Source organism: Nyctereutes procyonoides, unplaced genomic scaffold (genome assembly GCF_905146905.1).
Source record: "Nyctereutes procyonoides isolate TBG_1078 unplaced genomic scaffold, NYPRO_anot_genome, whole genome shotgun sequence".
NCBI classification, from domain to species: Eukaryota; Metazoa; Chordata; class Mammalia; order Carnivora; family Canidae; genus Nyctereutes; species Nyctereutes procyonoides.
This window is the reverse complement of record NW_026575024.1, coordinates 39,095,736-39,114,146: the sequence shown is the minus strand read 5'-3', so window position 1 is coordinate 39,114,146 and position 18,411 is coordinate 39,095,736. Positions and strand designations below refer to the sequence as shown.

The 18,411-nt window shown below is 40.3% G+C and overlaps 1 protein-coding gene across 4 annotated transcripts in view; it reads right to left on the bottom strand.

Annotated features, from left to right (window-relative positions):
• Nucleotides 1-3,280: 3,280 nt before the first annotated feature.
• The window catches only part of NDUFAF5 (NADH:ubiquinone oxidoreductase complex assembly factor 5), a 35,425-nt gene continuing 20,294 nt past the window's right edge, over nt 3,281-18,411 (bottom strand). For 2 of the 4 annotated variants that reach the window (XM_055344081.1, XM_055344091.1), the window contains 4 exons: nt 17,004-17,064; nt 3,985-4,068; nt 3,562-3,644; nt 3,281-3,392 (listed from right to left, as the gene is read on the bottom strand). In XM_055344081.1, the coding sequence (XP_055200056.1) occupies nt 3,300-3,392; nt 3,562-3,644; nt 3,985-4,068; nt 17,004-17,064 (321 nt within the window). In that variant the 3' untranslated portion in view covers nt 3,281-3,299. Of the gene's footprint in view, nt 3,393-3,561; nt 3,645-3,984; nt 4,080-6,159; nt 6,256-17,003; nt 17,065-18,411 lie in introns of those variants that run through there. The other 2 variants (XR_008666884.1, XM_055344106.1) reach the window with 2 other exon arrangements.

Here is an 18,411-nt window from a genome sequence, read left to right as displayed (position 1 = left end):
TCATCAGGGAAACGCAGATCAAAACCACAATGAAACAACACCTGCACTTATCAGAATGGCTAGAGTCAAAAAGGTAAGAAATAACAATTGTTAGCAAGGATGGGGAGAAAAAGGAACCCTCATACACGGTGAGAATGCAGATTGGTACAGCACTGCAGAAAACAGTATGAAGTTCTTCAAAAAATTAAAAATAAAAATACCACCATAATCCAGTAATTTCACTACTGGGCATTTACACCAAAACAAAAACACTAATTCAAAAAAAAATATATGCATCTCTGTGTTTGGTGCAGTGTGATTTTATGTATTTGAGAGATAAAGAGAGGGAGAAAGAACACATTCATGAGTGGGGGTGGTGGTATGAGGAGCAGGAGAGGGAGAAGCTGACTCCCCCACGGAGCAGGAAGCCCATCGGGGTTTGATCCCTGGACCGAGATCATGACCTAAGCTCAAGGCAGATGCTTAACCAACTGAACCACCCAGGTGCCCCTATTGCATGTTACTTATAATAGCTAAGATTTGGAAGCAACCCAAGTATCCACCAATAGATGAATAAAGAGATTGGATATATATATATATATACACACACACACACATTGTATACATATATACAATGGAATATTATTCATAAAAAGGAATGGGTTCTTGCCATTTGCAACAACATGGATGGACCTAAAGGGTATTATGCTAAGTGAAATAAATCAGGTAGAGAAAGACAAATCACTATATGTTTTCATGTGTAAGTGGAATCTAAAAAAAACAAAAACAAAAATTGAAATAGACCCATAAATACAGAGAATAGATGGTACCCAGGGGGGACAGGTGATTTGAGGTAGACAAAATGGGTAAAGGGGAGTGGGAGATACAGTCTTCCAGTTATGAAATGACTAAGTCATGGGATGAAAGGTATAGCCTAAGGAACATAACCAATGGTACTGTGATAGCACTATATGGTGAAAGATGGTAGCTACATTTGTCATGAGCATAGTATAACATAAACTTGTCATATCACTATGTTGTACACCTGAAACTAATGTAACCTGTGTCAACTATACTTCAATTTTTTAATTGTTTTTAAAAAATAAATTTTTTAAAATCAAAAAAATATTGTTCCTTAAAAGGATGAGTTATCATTTGGAAAACACAGCTATTCAGAAAAATAAATTGCCTGAGGATTTCAATTAAAGCTATACTTCATGCAGGTATTAACTAAAAAAATTATTCTACTGTCACTCTTGTTAAAAAATAAGTGTCCTCAATTAGTCGTGGTAATTTTTCTTTCCTTTATTTTTTTAAACCATGATCTTATTTTTGAGATAGCTCAGGGTAGATGCCTCCCCAGCCTCACCCAACATCCATAATCAGTACGAAAGAGGTAATATTTTTAGTAAGAAACTTCAAATTTTATAGAGAGATAAAAAATGAAAAGTACAAGTCTCCTTCCTAGCTTCTGCCCACCTCCTGCACCCAGTAGACATTCAAACCTGACAGATGCAGACACATGTAGTTCCTCTGTCCCTCTCCTCAGCAATAAGCACTTCACAAGTTTGTATGCATTCTTCAACAATGCATATAAACACATGTCCTTTAGGAAACATAGTTACTGTGGGATTTATCTGTTCCTCAGTGATCAGTTCACAGTTTTAACACAGAGAGTTTTTTGTTGTTATCTTTTCCCTTCAAATACTGAAAATTAAGCTTAAAAACTTCGCCAAATTCTACTTCCTATTCTTTTCGTGTTAAAAAAACAAAATGCTGAAGAGAGTACCCAATTTCTAATATTGATAGATTTCCTACCCAAAAGCAACGAGAATAGTAATTTTTCTCCTACAAAACCTTGGTTTTTAACTGTAACTTAAGTTTTTCAAAGGGTACATTTTTCACAGAATTTAATTCAATTCAAAATGTAATTGAGTATCTACTATGCACCAAGCACTATGCTGTGGACAGGCAGACATAGCCCCTACCCAGGAAGAGCTTGGTACCAGTGTGGTCAAGGGAAGGAAGGCGGGGGAGACCAACACTGTACTAACTTAGACCTAAGGCTGAAGAGGAGGCTAGGGCCATGCCTGGTGAAATGTAAAGGATAGCAATGGCTTTCCATCACCTGGTGATGCAGACTCAGCTCACTTGTTTTTTAGTATGCTGAGTTTTGTGCCTCATCCTATGTGAACAGACACAGATCTGTTTCTGCTGGGTTTATTTCAACATAAATGACAGACAAGCAAACGCCACCACCTGGCATTTAACAGTGAGGGTGAAGTTTTAACACACTTGCTCAGTTGTTCCACCATTAGACAGCTGCCAGCACTACTTCCTATCTCAACTTGGAGCAATGGAAGTCAGCACTCACGTTTGTTTGCTTCCCAGCCTACTCCCTGCTTCCTCATCACCATCTTCTTCCCCCCATTCTAAGCTGAGCTTGACTGCTTCCAAATGCTTTTGATCACTACAATGGGACAGTGGACCTGGATTAGAATAGTGCCAAAGGCCTGAAATGACAAACAATAAACAGCACTGTTCATTACTGTGCAGATACTTTCACACAGGATTGTTCCTATGTATTCTTTAAAACATTCTCTTTTCACCTAAGGTGAGATGGAGTATAAAACTCTGGGGGGGGGGGGTCTTATCCAGATCACAAAGGTGAAAAAGAAATAAGATTAGAATTCAAATGCTTTAAAAAAAAAAAAAGGCGAGGAAAGATTCAGTAAAGATCCACACTTTCCTAAAGTACGAAACTATATCATAGCTCTAGAGAGACACATAATCCTACACTGTCTTCACAACAAAGATGACAGTGTGACAATTAATTTTAGCTTAAGTATCTCAGAGTAGTCATTATAAAAACTTTTTATTCCAAATGATCCAGAACTCTAGAGAATCTACCAACTTGTCCTTCCTCTCCTCTCCATGGCTATGGCCCTCACAGAAATAACAAAAAATCAGAAGGAGAAAAAGGCACAAAATGTCAGCGTGAGCAATGTTATTCCATCAAGTCAGGCATTTATATATGTGAACATATTTGAGGATTTTTCATTGAAATATCTTCTTGCTTTTGGGCTGGATCTGTAAATAAGGCATTTGAACCACTAGATAACAGTATCCATATGAAAACAGAAAACATGTAAAACTGAAAGGGTTACTAAATGTAGATGTAGGATTAGGTTATTCTAATTACTAGAGTTTTATAGTACATCACTTAAAGATTACTTTGCTTCAAAATGTAATAATTTTAAGTGTGAAAGTTACCCATCCGTGATGAAAATTCTGGAGTACATTAACATTGAATAAAATATTTATTGAGACGTCTTCCCCTGTGACATAAGATTGTTTATTTTTCCCAGCTCTCCAAATGACACAGTTGCTGAACCTCTTTCAGCTGGTCTTGCCTGAAAATAATGAAAGATTAAAGATATTAGAAATAGATAAATATATAGCTCTAAATTAAATCCCTTAACTCCATCATATATTTTTTTCAAAAGCCCCCACCCTATGTAAATAAAAAGTAAATGAAGACATGAACCTGCTAAGAAAAATGATTTGTCTTACTGATATTACCTGTGAATCATGGTATTTCCATCCTATCATGTAATAGATTTGATATGTGGCAGGTACTGAACCATCCTCATTTCTGTACATTTCTATAAAGACAAATAATGGTTACAATCTAGAAAAGATGGAAATGGGAAGAAAAAATCTGCTCAAAAAAAGTCATATCCTCCAAAGAGAAATGGGATACTCAGAGGACTCTTGAGAATGTCTCACATGAAAAATCCTAATGCCGAGAAGCTAACAGGAATACAGTTAAGGGCTGTTTGGAAAAAGGATATGGAACTACAGGATCTGTGTTCTGAAAAGAAGGACAAGAAATCTGATGGTGCCTTACCGGGAAAAGAAGTATTGGTAATTTTAAGGGATAAACACAGCAGGGCATGTGTTCCTTTAGGAGGGGAGGGTTGAAAGGATGGCCAGCTCCCTTACCTCTGTACACCGCCGCCGCCGCCAGCATCGTGTCTCGGTGCAGCAGGGCTTTTCTATTCCAAGCACAGTTACTCTCGCCCATGCCTAAAAATACACTACAGGCAGTTTTAGATAACACCACCAATACCCTGAGCTACTCAAAGCACAAATTTAACCTCTTCACATCTAGAAGTGTACCCATCCCCATTCTCTAATAGCTTGTATTGCTAGGCTTCTTAGTGACCGAGGCAAAAGCAACTTGAAGCTTCTGGATATTAAGACCAGAGAAGAGGTCAAATTTTAGCAGGCAAGTCCTCTAAGCATGCCTCACTTGCCAACAGTGGTCTAAAGCAGGCCAGCTGGGCAAAAGCAAAGCAACTGACCCTCCAGGTGTTATTAAGAGTTAGCAAGTAACTTTTCAAGCCCCCATTAGCTGCTTGTCAGAGGACAGGGCACTGCTGCAATGCCTCAATCCTTCCAAACCATAAATTCTGTCTGGTCATGAAATTGGGAGAGGGCCTTGAGATTCGCTAAACAGTATCAAAACTACAATGTGTTTTCAGATTTTATAATATTTTACTAATTCCAGGTTAGGAAAAAATTATATGCATTATTTATAAAAGCATTTTTCTTAGTATTTTAAAATTTAGAATTCTGGGGCACCTGTGTGGCTCAGTCAGTTTAAGCATCTGACTCTTGATCTCAGCTCAGGTCTTGATATCAGGGCTGTGAGTTCAAGCCCCATGTTGGGCTCCAAGCTAGGCTTTGGAGTTCAGACTTTTTTCTTCAAGTTGATAGCCAAAAGGATTGATACTCTTCTACTGTTCAAATAACAAGTAGTGCTATATATTTGATTATTTATGCACATACTTAAACAAAATCTCTTTGAAAGGCCACATTTTAGTTCACGAAATCAAAACAAATTTCAAAAGTAAAAATCCTTTACATTCTCTATACACCACACCATCAAAAATCAGTTCTTACTTTTGTTTTCCTACTTTCACCAAGAAACCCCAACAAACTTCCCAATATCAGTTGTTCTTTAAAAGTTTAAAAATGACAACCTTTCAAGTTTTCAATGGCCTTATTAAAAACAGTAAAATCAGCTGTAATAAGTGAATCTTTTTCTTCTCTCCAATCTCAAATGGTTCCTACTATTCCTCAAAATAATGAATCTCTGATACTAAAAGCAATTTCCAGCATTCTGTGAGTATAACAGCCCCAATTTATGAAGAACAACAGACATATGAACTAATAGATTAGTCATCAAGAAGAAAAAGGTGGATCTTATTCTTGCTGTCACAAAGCTAATACACGACCTTAGATCAATTGCTGTGGGTCTTCTAGGTGACAAGACTAGATGATCTCTGAAGGCTGTGACAGCTACCATTACAGACCCATTACATAATCTGATTTAAACACATTCTCCTACATTGTATGAACCATATCAAGTGACCAGAGGTAAACTGGGAGTTGGGATGGAAGATTATATTGCTGATGATGGCTGCGGTGCTTTTATTTTCATTCACCTTCCCATCCACCTTCCAGCGCCATGCCTTACCACAAATTAGACATAGGCAGTATCAGTGGAAAACAGGTTATTTAATGTAAATACTTAATACATGGGGCAGGGGATTCGTAATACAATAGAAATTCTAAAATGCCTTTTAAATACCTGGTATTAGATACACTAATTAAGATTATCAGGCTTAATGTTCTCTGTGATATAGAAATTCAAGAGCACTACTGCATAACACAGTAACTCTGCTGCTAGGACAGTACTCCCTTGCCTCACAAGAGAAGCATACCACCATATCAACCTTCCTTTCTCCTCATGGTAGCAGTGTGATGTGGTACAGACAGTCTAGACTTTGTGATCATCATCTCAGTTCTGATCCTTAAGTATCTAGGGCAAAGTCACAACTCTAATTAAACTCAGTTTTATCATCTTGAAGATGGAATGACAGCACTTCAAAATGCATCATGGTAGACCTTTACTGACCTGGGAAACACATTTAGGAACTTCTGACCAGCTCTGGGCTTTGGAATAACAGAAAAATCCAGGAAGCAAGTGACTGCTTAAGACTCTCACAGTGTTTTTAAGGTTAAGTTCAACTGTTTGTATAAAAATCTATTCTATTGTGCTTTACCAGGAATAATACTGAGGGTTGTCTTTAAAAAACAAACTGAACTTACCTTAAAACTACTGTGAAAGCCTCCAAAACTTTTCATGTATTCATCAGCTGATATGCAACTTGTTTTGTAAAATTAGGTCAACATTCTGGACTTTTTCTGCGAATTAATAACAATGGCAGTTCAAATGAGAAACTACAACCATCAAGAAAAAAGTCTAACTATAAAATACCAAAAACCAATTTGAAAGTAACACCATCTTACAGTAGGCAAAGTGGCACATCTGGCAGTAGTCACCCCAGCTCTTCCCCTCCTCCATTCATCCCTGGCCACTCTCCTTCCCAACTCAGCTGCCTCTGACTTTTTAAAAGCAGAATGGTTGAGATTTCAGGATCTGAATTAGGCTGCTGCAATAGACTTCAATCCTGGCTCATTACTTATAATACATTACCTTGGGCAAGTTACTTAGTTTCTTTCTGTGCCTCAGTTTACTCATGTATAACATGAGATGAATCATGTTAATTCTAGTCTTACCTTCCTCATAAAGTATAAACAGTGCTAGAGGATGAGTGATCTCTCTCTCCTCCGCATGAAATTCTCCCCTTACAGTACCAGGCTCACCTGATAAAATCTAGAAGCCTCTGATAGACTATTCCACATCATTTCCCATCACTTCTCCATTCTACATTTTCAAGCCATACAGAATTACTGTAGTGTTTTTTAATTAGAAAAGTGAAGGAAATGTCTCACATCTCCATGATTTTATAGACCGTTACCTTCATTTTAACTTAGGTCCTGCCTCTTCTACAAAAGCATCCCTGACTCCCTAAACAGATTTAGGGATTCTGTTTTTCCGTATACTTTAAAACACAATTATCTTACTTTATAGTTAAATGCCATGTCTCTTGCTTTAGCTCTATGTCTCTACTAGAGCACAAGCTCCCTGAGATAAGGAAATATGTATCCTCATCACTGGCTCAATAGCTGGCAAATAGTAAATAAATATAAGTAAATGAATATAAAATCAATCATCTAATGTTTACATTTACTTTGTTAAATATCACTTTTATATGTTATCTTTACATAATTCTTAATCCTAAGGATAAGAGACTCAAAGACTAAAATATATGATTTATGTAAAAGTCTTTACAGTAAAAATAAGAGAAGCACTGGCAAAGCCTCTTAAGGTAAATATCAGGCAACAAGTCTTCAAAATAAATGACCTATTTAAAACCCTTGGGGGAAGTGGGGTTTATCAACTGGATAGTGGCAGGAGGCAACCTTCTGAGGGGCCTGGAAATGTTCCAGTCCTTGTCTGGAGAGTGATTAAAAATACCAGCAACTATACAGTTAAGATTAGAGCATTTTACTATGCTAACTTTAATGAAAACAAGAATGCACAGAGATCAGGTAAGCAGTATTGGACTTTGGATTCAAATTCTAATTCCAGATCCAGTGTGAGCAAAGACAAGATATTTAACTTCTCAATGTCTCTATTTGTTCATTTGTAAAATTAGGGTATCAGAAAATGTCACAGAATTGCACCTGACACAGAGTAAGTTCTGTATTTTTATTTTTTTATTATTTTTTAAAAGATTTTTTTAAACACTTTATTCATTCATAGACAGAGAGAGAGGCAGAGACACAGGCAGAGGGAGAAACAGAGAGAGAAGCAGGCTCCCCACAAAGAGCCTGATGTGGAATCTGATCCCGGACCATGGGCTCACACCCAGAGCCAAAGGCAGATGCTCAACCACTGAGCCACCCAGCCGTCCCAAGTTCTGTATTTTTAAATAGAGGGCAGTACTACCTTTTCCAACTGATATATCTAATTTCTAGTCTCTTTCTTGCTTCTCTCTTGAAATGAATCATAAATGCTGCATTTGAGAAATATTTTTATCATGAGTCTGAATGATACATCATCGCCTGCAACCATCTCTCAAGTCTTCGGATGAAGGGGCTCCATGATTAATTATGTCCGGGGGAACCAAGTGTTTGGGATGGTGCTTGGGAGGGATGTGTGATTTATCATTGATCCCCTGTCATCTCAAGCATGCATGCTATTGGCTACCAATCCCTGTATTAAATTATAATGAATGAAGAGTGACTATAATAGTAAGTTTTCGGCTACATATCTTTCTCCTTGTAAAGCCAACAGAAGTACCATTCTCAAAGGAAGCTGGATGATAGGTAAAATAGTCTTTATAAATGGGCAGCCAAAAGAAGTAGAGTCAGGTAAAAGAATGCCAGGGCAGGAGTCAAAAAGGCAAGAGTTTGGCACCTAATTCTGCCACTAACAGGTAAGTGTTCCCTTTATATTAGTGGATCTAATACGCCTCACTTGTAATACAGAGATAAAGTGTTACCAGAGGACTACTGAGAGAAGCAACCGCAAATGCATTTAAGAAAAACTATAAATCCTGGGGATCCCTGGGTGGCTCAGTGGTTTAGCGCCTTCCTTCGGCCCCTGTGCGTGACCCTGGAGTCCGGGGATCGAGTCCCACGTCGGGCTCCCAGTATGGAGCCTGCTTCTCCCTCTGCTTGTGTCTCTGCCTCTCTCTCTCTCTCTCTCTCTCTAGATCTATCATGAATAAATAAATAAGATCTCTTAAAAAAAAAAAAAAGAAAAACTATAAATCTGTAAACAACTGCAAGCTATTTAGTCTTATAAATCTCTTGCTTAATCATCTTATCATTTTTCAGTATCCAGATTAAGGTTCTCCTAACAGTTCTTATTTCAAAGAACACATCTTTAATCACTTTTAGCTTTCCTCATTCATCAAAACTGCCATTTGTGTAATAAAAAGTCAAAGCTCATTTCTTAGGCAAATCGAAGCTCTCCTTGGAGGAGGGAGGGGCAACATGGCGGAAGAGTAGGGTGCCCAAATCACCTGTCCCCACCAAATTACCTAGATAACCTTCAAATCATCCTGAAAATCTACGAATTCGGCCTGAGATTTAAAGAGAGAAGAGCTGGAATGCTACAGTGAGAAGAGTTCGCCCTTCAATCAAGGTAGGAAGGGCGGGGGGCGGATAAAGAAACAAAAGGCATCAAGGGGGAGGAGCCCTGCGAGGAGCCGGGCTAAGGCCTGGGTGAGTGTCCCCAGGACAGGAAAGCTCCGTCCCGGAGAAGCAGGAGCTGCACCAACCTTCCCGGGATGAAAGGAACCCGCAGGGAGTTAGAGCAGGACCCCAGGAGGGCGGGGATGCCCTCAGGCTCCTGGGGACAATAACACACACCTGTGCGCCCAGGAGAGTGCGCCGAGCTCCCTAAAGGGCTGCAGCGCGCACGGCTGGACCCGGAGCGGCTCCAAGGGACTCGGCGGCTCCGTGGAGGGGGCTGCGCGGCCGGGAGCGCGAATCCAACAGGGCAGGCCCGGGAGCCTAGGGCGCCGAGGACAGAGCCCAGAATCCGGCCTCCCCCCGGGGACAGGCAAAGGCCGGGAGGGCCCAGGACAGCAAGGACGCTCCTGCCCCGAGCTGAGCAGATCAGCGGCCCCGCCCCGGAGCCTCCAGGCCCTGCGGACAGAGAGCCGAGAGCCCCGAGCCCGTAGTTCCTGCGGAGGCTGAATCCAGGCTTCCAGAGCTGCCATAGCAACTGCGGCTGTTCCTCCTGGGACCTGACGGGGTAAACAACCCCCACTGAGCCCTGCACCAGGCAAGGGGAGAGCAGCTCCCACAAGTGCTAACACCTGAAGATCAGCACAGCAGGCCCCTCCCCCAGAAGACCAGCTAAACGGACAAGTTCCAAGGGAAGTCAAGGGACTTAAAGTATACAGAATCAGAAGATACATCCCCGTGTTTTTTTTTTTTTTTTTTTGCTTTTTGATTTCTGTTTGCTTCCCCCACCCTTTTTTTCCTTTCTTTCTTTTTCTCTTTTTCTTCTCTTTTTTTCCTTCCTTTTTCTTTTTCTCTTTTCTTTCCTTATTTCTCTCCTCTCTTTTTTCTCCTTTTACCAATACAACTTGTTTTTGGCCACTCTGCACTCAGCAAAATGACTAGAAGGAAAACCTCACCTCAAAAGAAAGAATCAGAAACAGTCCTCTCTCCCACAGAGTTACAAAATCTGGATTACAATTCAATGTCAGAAAGCCAATTCAGAAGCACTATTATACAGCTACTGGTGGCTCTAGAAAAAAAGCATAAAGGACTCAAGAGACTTCATGACTGCAGAATTTAGATCCAATCAAGCAAAAATTAAAAATCAATTGAATGAGATGCAATCCAAACTAGAAGTCCTAACGACAAGGGTTAACGAGGTGGAAGAACAAGTGAGTGACAGAGAAGACAAGTTGATGGCAAAGAGGGAAAATGAGGAAAAAAGAGACAAACAATTAAAAGACCATGAGGACAGATTAAGGGAAATAAACGACAGCCTGAGGAAGAAAAACCTACGTTTAATTGGGGTTCCCGAGGGAACCGAAAGGGCCAGAGGGCCAGAATATGTATTTGAACAAATCATAGCTGAACACTTTCCTAATCTGGGAAGGGAAACAGGCATTCAGATCCAGGACATAGAGAGATCCCCCCCTAAAATCAATAAAAACCGTTCAACACCTCGACATCTAATAGTGAAGCTTGCAAATTCCAAAGATAAAGAGAAGATCCTTAAAGCAGCAAGAGACAAGAAATCCCTGAACTTTATGGGGAGGAGTATTAGGGTAACAGCAGACCTCTCCACAGAGACCTGGCAGGCCAGGAAGGGCTGGCAGGATATATTCAGGGTCCTAAATGAGAAGAACATGCAACCAAGAATACTTTATCCAGCAAGACTCTCATTCAAAATGGAAGGAGAGATAAAGAGCTTCCAAGACAGGCAGGAACTGAAAGAATATGTGACCTCCAAACCAGCTCTGGAAGAAATTTTAAGGGGGACTCTTAAAATTCCCCTTTAAGAAGAAGTTCAGTGGAACAATCCACAAAAAAAAAGGACTGAATAGATATCATGGTGACACTAAACTCATATCTGTCAATAGTAACTCTGAACGTGAATGGGCTTAATGACCCCATCAAAAGGCGCAGGGTGTCAGACTGGATAAAAAAGCAGGACCCATCTATTTGCTGTCTACAAGAGACTCATTTTAGACAGAAGGACACCTACAGCCTGAAAATAAAAGGTTGGAGAACCATTTACCATTCGAATGGTCCTCAAAAGAAAGCAGGGGTAGCCATGCTTATATCAGATAAACTAAAATTTACCCCGAAGACTGTAGTGAGAGATGAAGAGGGACACTATCTCATACTTAAAGGATCTATCCAACAAGAGGACTTAACAATCCTCAATATATATGCCCCGAATGGGGGAGCTCCCAAATATATAAATCAATTAATAACCAAAGTGAAGAAGTACTTAGATAATAATACACTTATACTTGGTGACTTCAATCTAGCTCTTTCTACACTCGATAGGTCTTCTAAACACAACATCTCCAAAGAAACGAGAGCTTTAATGATACACCGGACCAGATGGATTTCACAGATATCTACAGAATTTTACATCCAAACTCAACTGAATACACATTCTTCTCAAGTGCACATGGAACTTTCTCCAGAATAGACATCATACTGGGTCACAAATCGGGTCTGAACCGATACCAAAAGACTGGGATCGTCCCCTGCATATTCTCAGACCATAATGCCTTGAAATTAGAAATAAATCACAACAAGAAGTTTGGAAGGACATCAAACATGTGGAGGTTAAGGACCATCCTGCTAAAAGATGAAAGGGTCAACCAGGAAATTAAGGAAGAATTAAAAGGATTCATGGAAACTAATGAGAATGAAGATACAACTGTTCAAAATCTTTGGGATGCAGCAAAAGCAGTCCTGAGGGGGAAATACATCGCAATACTAGCATCCATTCAAAAACTGGAAAGAACTCAAATACAAAAGCTAACCTTACACATAAAGGAGCTAGAGAAAAAACAGCAAATAGATCCTACACCCAGCAGAAAAAGAGAGTTAATTAAGATTCGAGCAGTACTCAACGAAATCGAGACCAGAAGAACTGTGGAAAAGATCAACAAAACCAGGAGTTGGTTCTCTGAAAGAATTAATAAGATAGATAAACCATTAGCCAGCCTTATTAAAAAGAAGAGAGAGAAGACTCAAATTAATAAAATCAGGAATGAGAAAGGAGAGATCACTACTAACACCAAGGAAATACAAACGATTTTAAAAACATATTATGAACAGCTCTACGCCAATAAATTAGGCAATCTAGAAGAAATGGACAGATTTCTGGAAAGCCACAAACTACCAAAACTGGAACAGGAAGAAATAGAAAACCTGAACAGGCCAATAACCAGGGAGGAAATTGAAGCAGTCACCAAAACCTCCCAAGACACAAAAGTCCAGGGCCAGATGTCTTCCCAGGGGAATTCTATCAAACGTTTAAAGAAGAAACCATACCTATTCTACTAAAGCTGTTTGGAAAGATAGAAAGAGATGGAGTACTTCCAAATTCGTTCTATGAGGCCAGCATCACCTTAATTCCAAAACCAGACAAAGACTCCACCAAAAAGGAGAATTACAGACCAATATCCCTGATGAACATGGATGCAAAAATTCTCAACAAGATACTAGCCAATAGGATCCAATAGTACATTAAGAAAATTATTCACCATGACCAAGTAGGCTTTATCCCCGGGACACAAGGCTGGTTCAACACTCGTAAAACAATCAATGTGATTCATCATATCAGCAAGAGAAAAACCAAGAACCCTATGATCCTCTCAATAGATGCAGAGAAAGCATTTGACCAAATACAGCATCCATTCCTGATCAAAATTCTTCAGAGTGTAGGGATAGAGGGAACTTTCCTCGACATCTTAAAAGCCATCTACGAAAAGCCCACAGCAAATATCATTCTCAATGGGGAAGCACTGGGAGCCTTTCCCCTAAGATCAGGAACAAGACAGGGAGGTCCACTCTCACCACTGCTATTCAACATAACACTGGAAGTCCTAGCCTCAGCAATGACAAAACAAAAAGACATTAAAGGCATTCAAATTGGCAAAGAAGAAGTCAAACTCTCCCTCTTCGCCGATGACATGATACTCTACATAGAAAACCCAAAAGCCTCCATCCCAAGATTGCTAGAACTCATACAGCAATTTGGTAGCGTGGCAGGATACAAAATCAATGCCCAAAAATCAGTGGCATTTCTATACACTAACAATGAGACTGAAAAAAGAGAAATTAAGGAGTCAATCCCATTTACAATTGTACCCAAAAGCATAAGATACCTAGGAATAAACCTAACCAAAGAGGTAAAGGATCTATACGCTAAAAACTATAGAACACTTCTGAAAGAAATTGAGGAAGACATAAAGAGTTGGAAAAATATTCCATGCTCATGGACTGGCAGAATTAATACTGTGAAAATGTCAATGTTACCCAGGGCAATGTACACGTTTAATGCAATCCCTATCAAAATACCATGGACTTTCTTCAGAGAGTTAGAACAAATGATTTTAAGATTTGTGTGGAATCAGAAAAGACCCCGAACAGCCAGGGGAATTTTAAAAAAGAAAACCATATCTGGGGGCATCACAATGCCAGATTTCAGGTTGTACTACAAAGCTGTGGTCATCAAGACAGTGTGGTACTGGCACAAAAACAGACACATAGATCAATGGAACAGAATAGAGAACCCAGAAGTGGACCCTGAACCTTATGGTCAACTTATATTCGATAAAGGAGGAAAGACGATCCACTGGAAGAAAGACAGTCTCTTCAATAAATGGTGCTGGGAAAATTGGACATCCACATGCAGAAGAATGAAACTAGACCACTTTCTTGCACCATACACAAAGATAAACTCAAAATGGATGAAAGATCTAAATGTGAGACAAGATTCCATCAAAATCCTAGAGGAGAACTCAGGCAACACCCTTTTTGAACTTGGCCACAGTAACTTCTTGCAAGATACATCCACGAAGGCAAAAGAAACAAAAGCAAAAATGAACTATTGGGACTTCAAGATAAGAAGCTTTTGCACAGCAAAGGATACAGTCAACAAAACTAAAAGACAACCTACAGAATGGGAGAAGATATTTGCAAATGACCTATCAGATAAAGGGCTAGTTTCCAAGATCTATAAAGAACTTCTTAAACTCAACACCAAAGAAACAAACAATCCAATCATGAAATGGGCAAAAGACATGAAGAGAAATCTCACAGAGGAAGACATAGACATGGCCAACACGCACATGAGAAAATGCTCTGCATCACTTGCCATCAGGGAAATACAAATCAAAACCACAATGAGATACCACCTCACACCAGTGAGAATGGGGAAAATTAACAAGGCAGGAAACCACAAATGTTGGAGAGGATGCGGAGAAAAGGGAACCCTCTTACACTGTTGGTGGGAATGTGAACTGGTGCAGCCACTCTGGAAAACTGTGTGGAGGTTCCTCAAAGAGTTAAAAATAGACCTGCCCTACGACCCAGCAATTGCACTGTTGGGGATTTACCCCAAAGATTCAGATGCAATGAAACACCTGCACCCCGATGGTTCTAGCAGCCATGTCCACAATAGCCAAACTGTGGAAGGAGCCTCGGTGTCCATCGAAAGATGAATGGATAAAGAAGATGTGGTGTGTGTATACAATGGAATATTACTCAGTCATTAGAATCGACAAATACCCACCATTTGCTTCAACGTGGATGGAACTGGAAGGTATTATGCTGAGTGAAGTAAGTCAATCGGAGAAGGACAAATAGTGTATGTTCTCATTCATTTGGGGAATATAAATAATAGTGAAAGGGAATATAAGGGAAGGGAGAAGAAATGTGTGGGAAATATCAGAAAGGGAGACAGAACATAAAGACTCCTAACTCTGGGAAACGAACTAGGGGTGGTGGAAGGGGAGGAGGGCGGGGGGTGGGGGTGAATGGGTGACGGGCACTGAGGGGGGCACTTGACGGGATGAGCACTGGGTGTTATTCTGTATGTTGGTAAATTGAACACCAATAAAAAATAAATTTATTAAAAAAAAAAAAAAGAAGCAGCTCTCCTTGGAGAAAATCACTTCTCCAGTAGCCCCCTCTGCAAGAGATGTGCACATCTGTGTACCTTCCCTCTTTCAAAATTGGGAGTTAGGGTTTATATCCCTATTGCTCCTCAAAGCCTCTTCCAGGCCATTTTTTCTCTAACTTTTTAAAAATCCTTGTCCTGCTAATAAGAACCACAATATTTGGTCATCACCCTCTCCCGCTCCTGCTTGCAGTCAGACACATAGACATCAGGTTCCTAGTCTCTCTCCTCATTCATCGGACAGTTGGCATCTGATTCAGTGTCCATTGTAGCCAAGTCCTGTCACCACCCCCAGGTGACTGCAGTGTTAATAATTACTAGTACCACAATCTCTAAGATTTTTTAGCCTCCCCACCACTAATAGTTCTGCAATACTCCACCTCTGCGATCACATCTGTAATACATCCAGATATGTCCTTCTTCTACACAGTCACTGTATATTAGGTTCCTAAAGGCCCAGTATCTGTGTTCTCTTCTCACTTCATACTCTCATTCCAGGCAATTGCTTCAAATACCAATTCACAAATGACTCATGATATCTTAACCAGGCAATCGCCTCCTCTAAATGGCATACTCACACACCCAACCACGTACTTGACATCTCCTCTTAGACATTTCACAAGCACTTCAAACCCAAAATATCCACATGTGAACTCAAGAGGTGTCCCTGCCCATACTTGGGTCGTCTTCTACTGTTTTCTCTGTCAATGAAGGGGCACAGGCTATCTGGTTATGTGAGCCAGAAATTTTGGAGTTGTTTGAAATAGCTCTCTCTACTCATCCACATGTAACTCATCAGCAAGGATTGTCAAATTTATATTCTAATTATCTCTAGAATCCATTCACTTCTTTCAATCTCCACTGCCACCACCTTAGTCCAAGCCACTATTATTTCTCAATAAGCTTTACAGCAATGAGTCTCCCTACTAGTTGATCTGCCAATACATTTTTTCCAAAATGCAAATTTGAAATCATAACTCCCCCCCTTTGTTAATTTTTTTTAAAATTTTTTTTAATTTATTTATTTATGATAGTCACAGAGAGAGAGAGAGAGAGAGAGGCAGAGACATAGGCAGAGGGAGAAGCAGGCTCTATGCACCGGGAGCCCGATATGGGATTCGATCCCAGGTCTCCAGGATCGCGCCCTGAGCCAAAGGCAGGCGCCAAACCGCTGCGCCACCCAGGGATCCCCTCCCCCCCTTTGTTAAAATGCCTCAAAGGGGTTTTAAGATAAAGACAAGCTCAACAGGGACTGCAGGGTCTCCATTTACTCATCAATTTCATTATTTCTCTCTACTCTAGCCAAAATGCCCGCTTTTAGTACTTGTCATGCTTTTTCCTGCCAGTCTTTGCACATGCTATTCTCCCTGCCTGTGACTCACTTCCCTCCCTTCTTCACCAAGTTAACTCATCTTCATTTTTCAGAGCACAATCAGCACTTCCTCAGACAAAGACTTCGCTGACTCTCTCTAACCAGGACTTACCCTTTTAGCAAACTCCAGGCCTACACTAACCCAACTCCCTGTTTTCTTGTGCCTGGACCTGAGCCACCAACTGTTGCTAGAGTCATTGATGTGCCTTACCAGCCCTAGATGCACCCTTCAAGAAAGTACCACCATCTTTTTATAGGTGGTCATAGCACCATGCACCTCCGCTTTGTAGCACTTACCGTGATTCTAATTTAACTTTTATCTTTAGGGCAGCTGTGTAGTGTCTACCTCACCCATTTTATAAGCTCCATAAAGACAGTCTGTTTTCTCCTCACCAATGTATCTCTTAGTGCTTAGCTCCAGTATCTGCCATAGAGTCTGCTCTCAAAATATGACTTTCAAATGGAGACTAAACATTCTTTAAAGTGCCTTACCTTGCAAATCTTCCATCAATTCAAACATCCCAGGATAATTAACTTGAATTTCATCAGTATCCTATTTAAAAAGAGAAAGGAGTATTCATTTGACATTCATCATAAAAAACTCCGATTTGAAAACAGGCCACAAGATTACCCAGACCAATTTCTCATGACAAATAGGAATCTTCTCTATATTCTTCACAGATATCATCTGGTTTTGCTTGATATATGAAAATGTCAAATTGTTAAATATACACTATTCTAAAGAAAAATATTCCTAAAACTCCATTAACCCAGTTCTAGTTTTCTCCTTGGGAAAAACACAGAAGTCATCTATTTTGTATCTGTATCACCCTCTTCTTCAAGTCTTTAAATTCTTCTAGAATACTAAGTTTTTAGATGGAAGGGTTAGTTTACTGGACAAAATTCATAGACTTATAGATCCTTACACATCCTTACTGTATTACTCTGTACCTTGTCAGTATCAATCTCTTAAAATGTGACACCCAGGGGACCTGGGTGGTGCAGTCATTAGGTGTCCGAATCTTGGTTTTGGCTCAGGTCGTGATCTCTGGGTCGTGCAACTCAGCCCCACGTTGGGCTCCTGCTCAACTTGGGATTTTCTTTCTCCCTGTTGTCTAAAAATCTTTAAAAAACAACAACAACAAAAAAGTGGCACCCAGAATCAAGCCAAATAAGGTAATCTCCCAAGATGTTTTCAATCTGCTTCTCGTAATGCAGCCATATTACACTGGCTCACTTGGAGGACAGGCACACTGAAGGCACATACTTTATTTTATTTTTTTTTTTTTTAAATTTTTTTCTTTTATTTATTATCTATGATAGTCACAGAGAGAGAGAGAGAGAGAGAGAGAGACGCAGAGACACAGGCAGAGGGAGAAGCAGGCTCCACGCACCGGGAGCCCGACGTGGGATTCGATCCCGGGTCTCCAGGATCGCGCCCTGGGCCAAAGGCAGGCGCCAAACCGCTGCGCCACCCGGGGATCCCTGAAGGCACATACTTTATTTCTCAAATGGACTTCTGGGTAGTTATGTTCCATTGTTTTTGAAGCCTGATACAAGAGTCTACTGTTGGTATAGTGGCAGAACTACTGATGCTCCCCAATATCTGGGTGCTCCTTGATATTTTCCAAGCCTCTGAAAGGTATTTCTTCTGGCCAAAAGAAAGGAGAGAGCAAGGTAATAAAGAGCTAGTGAGCCTTTTCCAAGCCACTCCTTTTGCTGTAGTAATCTCAGAAGATTCAAGGGTGAGGTGGCACAACTATGGGATGGAGGTCAGCTGCCTACAGCATGAGGCTGTGATGTGATAAAGCTGTGTTAAGCATGAAGATGTAGGAGTCTGTCTACATCGGGAATTAGCACCCAAATACAGGACACATATATTTCCCCCTAAATATGATAT